Genomic DNA, 15,799 nt, shown 5'->3' with positions numbered 1-15,799 from the left:
AAAATTAACATGCAAGTTTTCATTATATTCCTAAAATTACAATTTTTTTATTCTAAACATACATCTAACTTAAACTAAACAAAAATATATTTACAAAAGGGGTTAGGTATTAAGGAACCCCTGGCACATGGCATCCCATTCCTGAACAAGAGGTCCATATTTTTGGATGTAAGCCAAACTCTTTCCTTGTTGCGAATCTTCTTCTTGAAGTTTCGCCCTAAGCATAGAGAGTCGCTTCTCTAATTCCAGTTTCTGGGCCTCGATGGTGGAAATATCCGCCATCAAGGCCCTTTTTCTGGAATCAGAACCATCCACAACCTTCTTTTCCCTCAAATATCTCTTTTTCACAGACTGTGCATAGGTAATAGACTCTTTGAGTTTATTACCCTCTACCACAGTCTGTGAAAGGACATTTTCCGGGCCAACCTCTTGTTCGGAATGCTCAACACGTACCTGGGGGGTGACTGGAGGGGGTGACGCATTCCGATGGACCTGGGGGGTGACTGGAGGGGGTGACGCATCCCGATGGACCTGGGCGACGACTTCCACCAAGTTCTGCACCTCCATCACTGGAAGGGGTGCTGTAGGCCAACCACCGTAAGGTGAGTTCTTTTCACACTTTTTGCGAAAAGCACTCAACTTACCACCCCTCCCACCTTTGGCTTTGGATGCCTTCACAGGTGCGGACTTCTTCACAGGTGCGGACTTCTTCACAGGTGCGGACTTCTTCATCTTCTTGGCCCTCTTCACCGGTTTCTCGAACTCATCCCCTGAATCGATGGGGGATAATGGTTCGATGGGCGATAAGAAGCTTTGAAGATGCGATAAATCCGCCAGAGACTCGTCCAGGTCCGGGTTGTAGACATTCAGTAAATCTTCAATTTGGGGTGCTGACGAAGAAGTTGGTCCACTGAATGTCGACAAAGTTGGTGGGGGGTCAATCTCCTCCTCCTCGGGGGTTGGTTTGAAGTCCTCGAAAAAGAACTTCAAGTCAGGAGCCGCCACTTCCTGGGTGGAAGTCATCCCCGGTGGTGGAATGGGAGCCGCCACTTCCTGGGTGGAAGTCATCCCCGGTGGTGGAATGGGAGCTGCAGCTGGTGTTGCAGCTGGTGGTTGTACCATGATGTCCTGTAGGACAACCACCCTCCTCCGCTCTACATCCTCCAATTGTCTCTCACTGAGAGTGGTAATCGGGGTCATCAGAGCATTCCTCAGAAAAGACATGATTCTAGAAAGAGAAAATGAAAATATTAGACAATATAATATAAATAGTATGGAAGTGTGTACTTACATCAAGCTGCTTGGAATTTTCAACTAAGTTGGCTGGCAGGTATCTCAGGTTGGCTGCTTCTTTCGAAGGAAGACTGCAATCGAATGATGAACTGTGGCCTCCTCCTCATGTTTTATAGCCGTATGCTCCCTACCACTTCGGGTGGGAATGGGAGTGGGGGTGGAAGTGGGGTAGGATAATTCGTTTGAAATATTCGACAAGTATGAATTTTACAATTTGTTGAACAAACCAGGTAATGAGTGAAAAAATTCAATTACTCGATTGCTCTTCCAATAAGCCAATGAGTAAATTTAATTTCTTGTCACTTATACTGTTTTCATCTTTCAGTACATTCAAAAGAATTCTTAAATTTTGTTCGGAACTTGTCTGATAGAATTCAATATCGTTGTGGCTCCAAGGTAATGTCTTGGTGGTATTAGGAATGATGAATCGCTTATCATCATTATGTGATAGCGCGACTTTATTGCACATCAACGTGTAAATATCATGTAAATCACTCCTGAATACATTCATCTTTCTAAATATTATACCGCCTGTTTCAACAATCCTAATGTAATCTTCAATTGAAATTTGATTTTTTATAACGGATTTTTTAATACCTTTTGCTTTCTTTATTTCATCAGACACACTTTGTACATGATATGCTTTCGCACCGGTGCCATGGAAACTGATGATGGGATCACTCGGAAGTTCATCCTTCATATTTCCAATCACCGATTTGCTAACTGGCACATTGAATTTATTACCCAACCTATAGTTAGAAGTGTCAAATTTGTCAACATTTGCAATCATAAAATTATAAAAATTATCCGTCATTATTTTCAGTATCAAAGAATCCGTATCGGTATAGAGAAGAGAAGCTTGTGGTCCGTAATGTTTTTTGATGACATCATAGAAAAAATCATAAATGACTGTTTTCGACATATCCAATATACTGAACCCCAAGTACAATGGTTTATTATAACAAACCTTAACTTTATCCATATGTATGACGACAAAGTCTTCCGAAAATATGGATAATGTTTTGAAATTGGGACGAGCTATCAAAGCATTGGCACCCATACCTCTTCTTATGGATTCCCAATGTGTGACAATTCGAATGTCTCTTCTATTGTTTACATTTTCCATCGTTTTGCCAAATATGGAATTTATATTCAATTTGAAGTAACCCTTCTCAAACTTATTGGTAGCCTTATTTCTCAAATTTGTATTTAAATCGATATATTTTTTCAGCCACGGTGACTGATTGAATCTGAGAATTCTATGAGTTTTCATCACCATCAAACCATTACGGACCGCTTGTTTCAAATTCCTATAATGAACGATATATTTCTTTTTATCATTCAAATTAGGAATAAGTTTGGGTATTTTGGACTTTGAACCAGGTGGTATAATACTTTCAACCAAAAATGGTAAATCCGAATGTAGATCGTGTAACTCGACAGGATAATGCACATCTACTTCAAGTATGTATCCTTGGGGGCTATCATCTGGAATACTATTGATATCCAACTGACATATTTCACTGGCGGTCAACCAAGTGAACCCACCAAAAGGTAATGATTGAGACATGCTATGACCATACAGATTTGTTGCATCCAAATACATTATGAAAGATGAAGGTTCTTCGGGATTATAATTTGGAAGAAACTGATTGTTTGCAATATGCTTTCTCTCCGAACACTGGCTTACACCACCACGTATACCGTTTTGGAGAAAATGCACCATATCGATATCAGTTAATAATTCCAAGTTGACACCCGTATACTTCAACATAGCATCCCAAGAAAGACCTGGAGAAGTGAAATAGTGAGCAGGATCCAATTTATATGTATCTAAACTCATATTTCTAAAATTTTCAAAAATATCGCACAACAGTAGAACATCAGATTTTAGGTATATGTCAGAATATTCACCCAAATCTTGACAATTGAATGTGTTCCATACCTGCTTTACTCTATCATAATCCTCATCAGAAACATGTTTTTCATTTAATTTATCATAAAAGTCCACCTTTGATGGTATACTAGAATAATTTAATTTATCTAAAGAATCGATAAAACTGTACGGAAAAACACCTTTCTGCCTCATAAGTTTGAATTTATCCTGTTCCGGAAAATATTTTCTTGTTTCCACAAAATGTTTTTCATCTAAATTGTCACCTAACTCTTGAAGGGAAGCAGCCATAAATTTAAAACTATCGATGAACCTTAATTTCAAAAACTTATTTTTCGTCACTCCATTGTGATCTACTATTCTCTCCATAATTATATGTTTCGTGAAGGAAACATACTTTTCTTTAGTTTGAGCAATGACATCAACTTTTGTTTTGTTTGTGCATAACTCTTTTATGAACAAATGACAGTCATACCCACTGAGATTATGAAAAATTATGGGTATAAAGTTGGGCAATTTGAAATTGAGGTTACAAATACTATGTGCAGCTCCATTTCTTTTTTTCCCCGTTAGATGGCAGTGGTCACGCACCTTAATATCACCATCACCAAATGGTTCTCCACATATACCACATGTGGCGGCAATATTGAAATCATGCTCTTCCTCATCAGTCAATGGACTCATTGGAATGACTTTCTTCAAATATTTGTGATAAATATTGGTGACATCAGCCTCCAAGTTTGACACAAACACTTTAGCTGCATCAGCACCTCTATATAGTACAAATTTAGATATAGAATCATCAAAAGAGCACTTTATGAGGTAAGAAAAAGCATATGGTTCATGAAGATATGTTCGATTTGTATAAGAGTTAGCAGGATTTGGCTCATTAGTATGCACTGGTTTCAGAATAGATTCGAAATCAGCATATACAACGAATGGAACCCTCAACTGTTTCTCGATATTTTCAAATTTCAAAATATTCTCAGGTACCCTTTTACCAAATTTATCAACCCTGAAATTTGTGGATGGTGTCGTTGTCGATATGTGATTACAATCATTCAACTGATGTCGCAATAAAGTTCGTTCATTATCAAAGTACAATAAACAACCATCACAAAAATACTTTTTATGACCACGGGCAGATATTTGTGATGATACTAGTCTCGATAAATCCTTAATCCAACAATAATGACTATTACCAGAATCATCTGTAATAATCAACAGATTAACATGACTATTTAATCTACGTTTAGAATAGTGTAACGGACCCACAACTTCATATTCAATTCTACCATTTTTAAAAACATTTTCCAACCCATAAACATTGATAGAGCAATCGTTCATAACCTCAAACTTAGGAATATCTTTCAACTTAACTGGAAATTCCATACCTGCTACATTCAAGACGGTTGAGAAGTGGGGATATGATGAAATTTCATTAAGTTTCTGACTGGCAGGGTATAAAGCTGAAGTCACAGCCCACGCAAAGCAGCACTGATCTTGATTAAGAACATTCACCACACTTTTCTTCAATTCGATGAACCTTGGCAATTTGATGTATGAAGACCCTCCGAAGGGGCTATACTTGTTGATATTCACCTCCAAGTACAAAATTTTCTCAATGGTCCAACCTGAAAATATAGGTTTTCTCTATAAGTCCATCATCATCAACATTTTGACTAGATCACATACCTGAATCCCGATCTTGAAATTCCGCTGCTTTAACAGTTAAACTATCTGCAAAACTGCTATAAACCACATCCAAATCATTCGATTGATCAATTACTTCATTGGGACTATTAAATGATTTGATGTCTGAAAGATCCTTAGTTTGCAGACTGTACCGCCCAAACACTTCCATGTTCACTTTCATGCATTTATGGATATCCAACACTTCTTCGAGTAGTTTCACTACTTTCTGCTTAATTTCATTGAAGAATGTTGGGTAATCCATGTGGTGGTTTTCACTGTCCACTCGGTAGCTCACAATTCGACACTTGAAAGCTGTATTGACAATTTTCACACCTTCCCCATATTGAACACATGCATTTGTTCTGTGCTGCAACGTCCTCCGATGTACATTCATCTGATCGCTTGCAATAGTCAAATTGCAGCAAACGCATGTTTGCAGTGTTGGAAGTGCTGGGGGTGTCAACCGTTGCCTCTTCGATGTTGGAGGTCCATCACCATTTGCGGGTGTGCAGGAATCCCGCTGATGACGACGTAGGTTGTCACTACGAGTGAAACTTTTTTTACAATCAACGCACGAATACATCTTGTATATAGAAATATATACCGTACGATAAGGAGAATTTGAAATGAGTGAAACGTTCACACCACACTCCTTATAAAAGCCCAACTCCTCCCCCCCACCATAACCCAAATGAGAGCTACAAGGTCAACATTCAATGCCACAGAGCAAGCTCAAGGTAGTCGAAGTGACGAACGTCAATGTCAAACCCCACACTCAAGGTCAAACACCGCAACGCCTAATCCCACTGTATATTCTGTACACGTCACGATTTCATTCAAGGTCAACATGCAATGCCACAGAGCAAGCTCAAGGTAGTCGAAGTGTCGAACGTCAAGGTCAAACCCCACACTCAAGGTAAAACACCGCATTCAATCTCATACTATGTGTACGACGTTCAAGGTTAGGTGACGTCATACGATATTCTGAACTTATATAGGAATTACCAACAAGGGAGTGGACAACGCCGAACGCCCACTGTTCAAGGTTATATTCTGTACACGTCACGATTTCATTCAAGGTCAACATTCAATGCCATGGAGCAAGCTCAAGGTAGTCGAAGTGTCGAACGTCAAGGTCAAACCCCACACTCAAGGTCAAACACCGCATTCAAGCTCATACTACGTGTACGACGTTCAAGGTTAGGTGACGTCATTCAAGGTCGTGTGACGTCTCAAGGTCAAAAGGGGTGGGGGGAGGCGTTCAGTCGGCATTAGCACCCTACTGTTCTGGGTATGGATGGTGGGTTTGGGTGGGGAGCCTTCTGTGGCGTGCAGGCTAGGTCTCTCTTGTTGCTGGTCCATCTGCTCGAGCGCCAGTTGCTTCTTCGCAGCAGATTCGTGGCCTGTGTTTGTCTGTTCGGTTAAATCCGTGTAAGTCTTCGCAACAGACTTTTTATTTGGGAGGTTTCACCACGTTATATCTTGTGGTGGGTTACAACCTGTATGTTACAGATGGTCGGCCGACTATCGCCTCACCTCCGTGGCGCGGCTAGTGATACGATAAGCGATGCAACAGGCGATTCGATAAGCAACCCGATCACACCGATCACTCATAATCGTGCATACATAATGGAAGAAAGTAATCTAGTGCACACTGGAGCAATCGCGATACTACACCGATAATTATCAGAGTTGCTTGAGCGAAATAAAGGCGCAATATCGTTCGAAACGTTCAAGTTGGCTCAGCAAGAAGACGGGCAGAAGCCGTGCTTCGCCAGTCTCCTTGACACCAATCTCATTAAAACATGGTAACTATTTGAGGGCATTCTATAAAACTCTCTAAATTTCTGTTCATGTTGAAAGAGCTCACGAAAAACCACTGCCGAACTGTGTTTAATATTAAACATTATATGGGTGTACCCAGTATTTTCTAGATTCACGTTTTCTCTTTGCAAGTACCGATAAGCAAAAACAACGTCCTCCTGTGAGGAGGACGGCTGTTTTTTAATGGATTAATATCCGATCGAATATTAATCTAGGACGTATAAATCTCTGAAAAAGTTAAGTCACTCGCGCCATCGAAATGTCAGGAACAAATTCAAAAAATTCACGGCCTTCGAACCAGAAAAATAGTGACATCTAAAAGGACCTACCTTGCAAGTGCATTCAAAGTTACTACTGATACAATAATTGTTGTGTTGTCTGCATATAAAAATGCTGTATCATGATTAATTGCTTGGGGTATGCAGTTAATATACAACAAAAATAAGAGTGGGCCTAACCTCTCCTCTTGTGACGTGCCGACAGTGACATAGAAAGCTTCCGAATAATCATCCTCAATTTTTATTTCGAGTGCTCTTCCAATAATGCCAGAAATTAGCCATCATTTTATAAGATCGCGTGTACCTATTGCCTCCAATTCATCAACAAAGAAATCTCGGTCGAACGCTCTGACAAGTCGAAGCATGAATCCACGACGAACTGATTTTGATCCAGGTTTTTATGAAAGTGTAGATCCATCGATGTTATCTAAACTTATAAATTTTGTCAAAAACTATGTTGATAACATTAATATATTAAGATAAGGAGGTGACGGAAAATACAGATTGATCTGTAGTTCTCTATACAGTATTTATCTCCTTTTTTGAATATCTGCCCAGCTTTGGATATTTTTAAGCCTTTGGGGACGTCTTTTTTCTAAGTCTTGCAAAATGGCATCAGTAGGTGTGTTCGAATTCATTTCTTTGTTAACACGCTTTTATTAGCTTCACCTGTATGGATGTATGTACGTATGTATGTATGTATGTTTGTTATCGACATTATTGTTTGATCTATTCGCGGAAGATGACGCTGTACGTAACCTCCTTGATATAATTCAAAGTCACTTTACATTTATTTCTTCATTTGAAAAAAATATATTATTAATTAACACGCTTATATTGCTTCATCCGTATGTATGTATGTATGTATGTTTGTTAGTAACTCTCAAGCTCGGGATTTGTATTTGACAGAATTATCGGCATTGCTTGATCCTTCCGCAGGCAGATGGCGCTGAACGCAACCTCCTTGATATAATTAGAACTCACTTTACATGTATTCCTTCAATTGAAAAAAAAAATTTTTTCATTAACACGCGCCCCTGCTGCCTTATTTGTAACCCTCCTTTGCGCGCCTGCTGCCTTGGGCTTGGTAGCTGATTTTCAGGCTCCCTTTCCGGAATCGGAAAATATCAGTGGTAATTTTTCTAAACAATATACGGGGGATTGATCCCAAAGTTTAGATAAAATATATATAGTTTAAAAAGACTAAAAAACACGTTTTTATGGCATACGAAACCAAAAAATGAAAAATACATATAGTTTAAGAAAACTAAAAAACACGCTTTTAAAGAACATCGAACTTTTTTTTTTTAATAAGTGTAAAACAATAACGAACGAAAAATACTAGTACCTATTATTGTGAAAAAAGCGCTTTGTTCCATATTTTTTTTTATATCAAGCGCCCGTTGCTTGTTTGACAATAATACTGGTATTTTTCGTTCGTTATTGTTTTGAGCTTATTTAAAAAAATTTTTCAACTTTTTAGTTCGATGTTCTTTGAAAGCGTGTTTTTTAGTTTTTTTAAACTATATTTATTCATTTCATTCAAAGACGGTGCCACTTGTTGATATTCCAGTTCCTATCTGAAAATAAATTTTTTGTTTAACCTACACATCTATGCAAAGAAATCAGTTAGAAATTAATTCCTTTCTTCGTTTTTTCGAAGATTCCGCAATTTTTTGTATGGAGATGGAGAACTAGAAAGCCAAAACCTTTCTTTCCCAAATATTTAAGAGTTATGTTTTCTTTTTAATTTTCAATTCGGTTTCCTACATGAAATGTCAATTTCATCAAGTCACTTACTTTGGATTTGTGGACTTACGCTTGAATTTCATTCCACACGCATACTTTCCTTCGGTACATTACATCGTTAGATCCTTACGTCCTTTTATTCATTATACTTTATCGTTTCAACATTTAGTATTTCATTGTTTGAAAACTTTCTCGACTATTTATGAAAAATTACTGGTTCTTCAATTTCACATTTTTTCAGTTTATCAAGTTCTATAGCGATAGTTTTTTTTGTCAGTCGCCATGTTGCTCAGTGTTATTCACTTTTCTAGGTAGTATGTTTCCAAATCTTCTAATTATCAAGCAGAAGGGCTCGCGTTGTAGATTTATCATTTTGTGATATGGATAGAAGAATACTCAATAATCCTGGAGGCTGATTAGAAATTTGAAGTGGATGTTCGGCGAAAGCACCAACTTCTATAGATTCAAAAGACGAAATATTGTCGCAAATTGACATCAAAATTTTTTTTTTCATTATCACATAATAGTAATAAAAAGACCACTTCGTAGTTTTCAAAGTTTCATTGAATAAATTATTCCATAAATGATTACCTCTGCTAAGAAAGTATTCTTTATGAAATTTTGCATATTGACGACGTGTTTATTATAATGAAGAGGAACTTTATTCGAAACTGCAAACTATTGATCTTTAATACTCATTCGAGTAGATAATTTCTTCCTTCCTTCCAGGAAGAAATTCAAAAAATCCACCGCAAATAATATTTATCGTTAATGTATTTCATCTTTTGCAAAACAAAAATATATTTCGAAAAACTCATCAATTGATCAATTTACTCATCTGATTTCAGTCTAAATCCAACACCGGTTTTTGAAGTGACTTAAACTAAATGTATGTTTATATGATTTCATAACAAATTATACATATAAGTAGAGCACCCTGTTCATGTTTATAATATTCCATTCAATCTGTTAATTTTCCGCTTGGTTCATTCTGTTTACTTATCGCTGCCATCAGATTTTTCTCATTTTTATAAATCTGTGAAAACGGATAAACATACCTTTCAACCACAGTGCCAAATGCTCATGACAAGTTTGACGTAAATAAATCTAAAAATAATGAAATTCCGCTACACGAGAGTTATATGGCTGACATTTTTATATCTACAGTGGCGTCGATGTATTGAATATCTTATGAATACACCGACCTGATATATAATCGAGAAAGGTTAATGCAGTCAAGCTGCTGGAAAATAATTCCATGGAAATCAAGAGATAAATAAATAAGGACCGCCTACTCGGTACTGGCGATGCACAATAGGCTCAAACAGCTACTTTCTGTATTTCCTACTTTCATCACACTGTCCATAAATAATAAACAAATTCATAAATAAGTAAATAAATTCATAAATTGAAACTTCGTTTGAATAGTTTTCTTCCATCGTTTTAAAGGTAATTGAAACTCCTAAAGTGACAAAAATGTCAATATTATTAGGAGAATTTCACAACGTTAATATCGAATAGTAATCATAATCGGCTTACAAAATATCGAAGGGGAATACCATTCTGAATAAACATGTTTACAAATAAATGCTCATAAGTCCGAAACTTGACTAGTTAGGTTAGTTTAGGTTAGAAAGAGAGTAAATGTGTACAGCTTGATGAATCTGTAATGATACACAGGGTGTTCCATTTGAAATAATCATCTTTCAGTAACTTTTTCAAGCAAACGAAAATACTGTATTTTTTACCACTCTGTATTGAAGTAACGAAGATTACGCTGAAGTGTGGAAAGCCTCCAAGTATCACCTAATTCCAAACCAAATTTCGATACCATAATATTCCTCAACTCAAAGATATATCATTTTAGAGGTCATTGTTTCCGAAGAAAAAAATTGAAATTAATTCATACTTCGAAACGGTAACAGGTATAGGAAAAAACCAAGAAAAGTTGTCTGGTAATTGTTGTAGATTACAACAGGGTGTTCCATTCGAAAAATCAAAGTTGTTACTGCACCATAATGGAAGTGGCAACACCGCATGGTCGAAAATATTTTACTCAGATAGATAATGTCCGAATATGTTCTCCATTGAATTTTCAACGTGATCAAAATGTTACAATGGATTTTCATCAAGTATCGGTCAGTTCCCTCATACCTATCTTTGATAATCAATCATATGTCTGTATTCACAATATGTTGAGCAGTGATGCATACATAAATTTAACTAGGTACTTAGTATTTAGGCCAAAATTCAATAACTTTGACGCTTCATGAACACACATTCACACATCAATTTGTAACTTCCATTTCTGAGAGTAGATCATAGGACCATCCAGTCAAACCCTTATGTAGTCGATTTGAAAATTACAAACTCTTTGATTTGTATAAATTTCGAACATCTGTGAAGTAAATAACTACCCTATTTTTCGAGAAAACTTTTTCTTTCGGAAAGTAATTTTCATGAGATTTGACGAACCCTTTTATAATTATTTTTAATGGTTCACGCATAGTAACACACCACTAACTAAAATTTACAAAATTACGCCGTTTGCGAAAAAGTGCTATCAAAGAGAAGCCGACAAACGCCATTCTCTAAGAGCTCAATTCTCCATTTCGACCCTTCACTGTTTGCAATTCCAAGAGGAATATTTGCCTGTACAGTTGAAGTGCCCTTTCAGGTGAATTAAACAGGAATGTTGGGAATAATTTCGCTTGACTCTACATTAGTAGTGGCGAGCTTTGCCTTACGAATCAACATTGAAGCACTGCCATTACGAAGGTAGGCTTGGAAATTATAGGCAGAAATATGGAAGATTAATCTCATTATTTCTGTTTAATTGTATTACATCAGTTTTTGTCGTTCTGCAGACAAAGTTAAAATAAATTTGTTTTGGTTTATATTGTATTTCTGAGTATATTTCAACCGCCAAGCTGAATAACCTATATACTATCTCAGCCTGTAGCGATAGAAAAATCCAAATGTTTTCGCCATATCAAGCTTCGTTTTCAAATAACTGTAGCAAATTTCAACCAAATAGGTGTAAGGTTGTTTATGATATTTTATAAATACCTTTTTTGTTGTTTATGAGGATAAAAAACAGAGATTACGAAGCGAAACCCGAAAAAACAGTCTTGATTTTCATTTTGGCGAAGTTTAGCTTACGCTATTTCACCACTTAACGAAGAATATTTTTATATACATGAGTGTATAAATATTAATAGTAGCTTAAAACTAGGACCGAATCTAGGTTTCAACATGGAGAATATTTTAAATAACTTGAGCGAGAATTCGATTAAAAGACGTTTCGCTCCTGGCCAGGAGTATTTTCAATTTCATTTTTTTATATAAAACTCATTTTTGAAATATATTTTTTCATTTGATATTTACGAACAAGATAATGGAGGTGCGATTTGTTTTGTTTGTATGCGTGTTTTTTATGTTGACCAGATGTTATTACTTCCTTAAGGTATCTGTATCTGTAGAGTAGGGAGGGTGAGTGTAAGCCCACGCTCTTAGGCCACATGTGACCCATTGTACATCCTCCCGAGGAGTTGTCCTCCTAGGTCGTCGTCCATCCTGTCCTTTCCAGGAAGGTGGACAGGTCGCTGGGAGACATCTCCTTTATATCGGCAGGTGTAGACCAAGACTCGCCGAACACACACTCTCTTATTGACGATAACTTCGGGCACTCGCACAGGACATGCCTGACAGTCTCATCTTCCTGTTCACACATCCTGCATAGGCATCCTGCACAGCTACTTCCTTAAGGTAGTAGCTGTCATCAATCACCATGTTTGGTAATTTATCGAAGATCCGCGAAATAAATCGAACTGTCTTGCAGTTTGACTCTATCTCTTGCCACTTTCGATCATTCTCATGTTTTCCATCGGATTCTAGTACCTTCTCGCTTACTTCCCAGAATCAGTTTCTGTCGAATTCGCTCACTGCGCACACAAATAACATATTGGCGTGAAGTTATCCACAGATTTCTGGCCACACATGCTGACGTAGAGGAAAATAAAAATCTGTGGTTGGGATACGAAATTATTAGCACCCGTACTAATATCTGTGGCTGGAAATACCTATTCACTATAGGTTAAACGTGGAATTATTAAGACTATTTGGTGTTTAACTTTTTTATAGATTCTTGAGTAGGTTGACGCGTTGATAATCGTTTTCTCATCAACAATACAAATTTAGGGAAAAATAAAATTGGAAATATTAGACTTACTTTCCAATACCCCATATAGAAATGATATCCGATGATGTGCGTTCATCAAAATCACACAACTTCCATAGTTTCTTGAGTAGATTAACTTGTCATCCAAACAGATTTCGAAAAAGAATTTGTTGAAACAATCGGACCAATTTTTTGAGATTCCTTGTAGAATTGGAACCATATGATGTGCGTTCATGAAAATCACACAACTCTTATAGAATCTTGGGTAGATCAACATAGTGAAAACCGTTTTCTTGTCACCCATACAGATTTCGAAAAAGAAACTGTTGAAACAATCGGACTAATTTTTTGAGATTCCTTGTAGAATTGGAACCATATGATGTGCGTTCATGAAAATCACACTACTCTTATAGAATCTTGGGTAGATCAACATAGTGAAAACCGTTTTCTTGTCACCCATACAGATTTCGAGAATGAAATTGTTGCAACAATCAGACTCACTTTTTAAAACACCTTGTAGAATTGGAACCATATGATGTGCGTTCATGAAAATCACACAACTCTTATAGAATCTTGGGTATATCGATTTAGTGAAAACTGTTTTCTTGTCACCTCTACAGATTTCGAGAAAAAAATTGTTGCAACAATCAGACTCACTTTTTAAAACACCTTGTAGAATTGGAAACACAAGATGTGCGTTCATGAAAATCACACAACTCTTATAGAATCTTGGGTAGATCAACATAGTGAAAACCGTTTTCTTGTCACCCATACAGATTTCGAAAAAAAATTGTTGCAACAATCAGACTCATTTTTTGAAATTCCTTGTAGAATTGGAACCAGAAGATGTGCGTTCATGAAAATTACATAACTGTTATAGAATCTTGGGGAGATCGATAAAGTGAAAACCGTTTTCTTGTCACCCATACAGATTTCGAGAATGAAATTGTTGCAACAATCAGACTCACTTTTTAAAACACCTTGTAGAATTGGAACCATATGATGTGCGTTCATGAAAATCACACAACTCTTATAGAATCTTGGGTATATCGATATAGTGAAAACCGTTTTCTTGTCACCCATACAGATTTCCAGAATGAAATTGTTGCAACAATCAGACTCACTTTTTAAAACACCTTGTAGAATTGAAACCATATAATGTGCGTTCATGAAAATCACACAACTCTTATAGAATCTTGGATAGATAAACACAGTGAGAACCGTTTTCTTGTCACTCATACAGATTTCGAGAATGAAATTGTTGCAACAATCAGACTCACTTTTTAAAACACCTTGTAGAATTGAAACCAGAAGATGTGCGTTCATGAAAATCACACAACTCTTATAGAATCTTGGGTATATCGATTTAGTGAAAACCGTTTTCTTGTCACCTCTACAGATTTCGAGAAAAAAATTGTTGCAACAATCAGACTCACTTTTTAAAACACCTTGTAGAATTGGAAACAGAAGATGTGCGTTCATGAAAATCACACAACTCTTATAGAATCTTGGGTAGATCAACATAGTGAAAACCGTTTTCTTGTCACCCATACAGATTTCGAAAAAAAAATTGTTGCAACAATCAGACTCATTTTTTGAGATTCCTTGTAGAATTGGAACCAGAAGATGTGCGTTCATGAAAATTACATAACTGTTATAGAATCTTGGGGAGATCGATAAAGTGAAAACCGTTTTCTTGTCACCCATACAGATTTCGAGAATGAAATTGTTGCAACAATCAGACTCACTTTTTAAAACACCTTGTAGAATTGGAAACAGAAGATGTGCGTTCATGAAAATCACACAACTGTTATAGAATCTTGTGTAGATCGATATAGTGAAAACCCATACAGATATCGAGAAAAAAATTGTTGCAACAATCAGACTCACTTTTTAAAACACCTTGTAGAATTGGAAACAGAAGATGTGCGTTCATGAAAATCACACAACTGTTATAGAATCTTGTGTAGATCGATAAAGTGAAAACTGTTTTCTTGTCACCCATATAGATTTCGAGAAAAAAATTGTTGCAACAATCAGACTCACTTTTTAAAACACCTTGTAGAATTGAAACCAGAAGATGTGCGTTCATGAAAATCACACAACTCTTATAGAATCTTGGGTATATCGATATAGTGAAAACCGTTTTCTTGTCACCTCTACAGATTTCGATAAAAAAATTGTTGCAAAAATCAGACTCATTTTTTGAGATTCTTTGTAGGATTGGAACTAGACGATTTGCGTTCATAAAAATAACACAACTCTTATAGAATCTTGTGTAGATCGATCTAGTGAAAATCGTTTTCTTGTCACCCATACAGATTTCGAGAAAAAAATTGTTGCAACAATCAGACTCACTTTTTAAAACACCTTGTAGAATTGGAAACAGAAAATGTGCGTTCATGAAAATCACACAACTGTTATAGAATCTTGTGTAGATCGATATAGTGAAAACTGTTTTCTTGTCACCCATACAGATTTCTAGAAAAAAATTGTTGCAACAATCAGACTAATTTTTTGAGATTCCTTGTAGAATTGGAACCATATGATGTGCGTTCATGAAAATCACACAACTCTTATACAAGGAATCTACAAGGAATCTCAAAAAATGAGTCTGATTGTTGCAACAATTTTTTTATCCAAATCTGTGTGGGTGACAAGAAAACAGTTTTCACTTTATCGAACTACCCAAGATTCTATAAGAGTCGTGTAATTTTCATGAACGCATATCATTTGGTTCCCATTCTACAAGGTGTTTTGAAAAGTGAGTTTGATTGTTGCAACAATTTTTTTCTCGAAATCTGTATTGGTGAAAAGAAAACGGTTTTCACTATATCGATCTACCCAAGATTCTATAACAATTGTGTAATTTTCATGAACGCCCAT

The 15,799-nt window shown here is 36.5% G+C and overlaps 2 protein-coding genes across 11 annotated transcripts in view; one reads left to right on the top strand and one right to left on the bottom strand.

The window, feature by feature from the left end:
• The window catches only part of rut (adenylate cyclase rutabaga), a 599,728-nt gene that overhangs the window by 139,725 nt on the left and 444,204 nt on the right, over nucleotides 1-15,799 (top strand). The gene's annotated exons all lie outside the window — the stretch shown is intronic.
• On the bottom strand, nucleotides 103-1,540 carry LOC141481685 (uncharacterized). Its single transcript, XM_074173692.1, has 2 exons — nucleotides 1,292-1,540; nucleotides 103-1,228 (listed from the first exon to the last, which is right to left on the bottom strand). The coding sequence occupies exon 2, from the start codon at nucleotides 1,222-1,224 to the stop codon at nucleotides 103-105; it is 1,122 nt and encodes a 373-aa protein (XP_074029793.1). The 5' UTR covers nucleotides 1,225-1,228; nucleotides 1,292-1,540.

This window comes from Leptinotarsa decemlineata, unplaced genomic scaffold, assembly GCF_025532065.1.
Source record: "Leptinotarsa decemlineata unplaced genomic scaffold, Ldec_3_MD MMD2_tig00000251_RagTag_RagTag, whole genome shotgun sequence".
NCBI lineage: Eukaryota > Metazoa > Arthropoda > Insecta > Coleoptera > Chrysomelidae > Leptinotarsa > Leptinotarsa decemlineata.
Note: the sequence above shows the minus strand (reverse complement) of the source record. Positions and strands in the feature narration are given on the sequence as shown.

Excerpts from the sequence above, each read along its gene's own strand:
- LOC141481685 (XM_074173692.1), bottom strand. The coding sequence starts at position 1,224 with ATGTCTTTTCTGAGGAATGCTCTGATGACCCCGATTACCACTCTCAGT.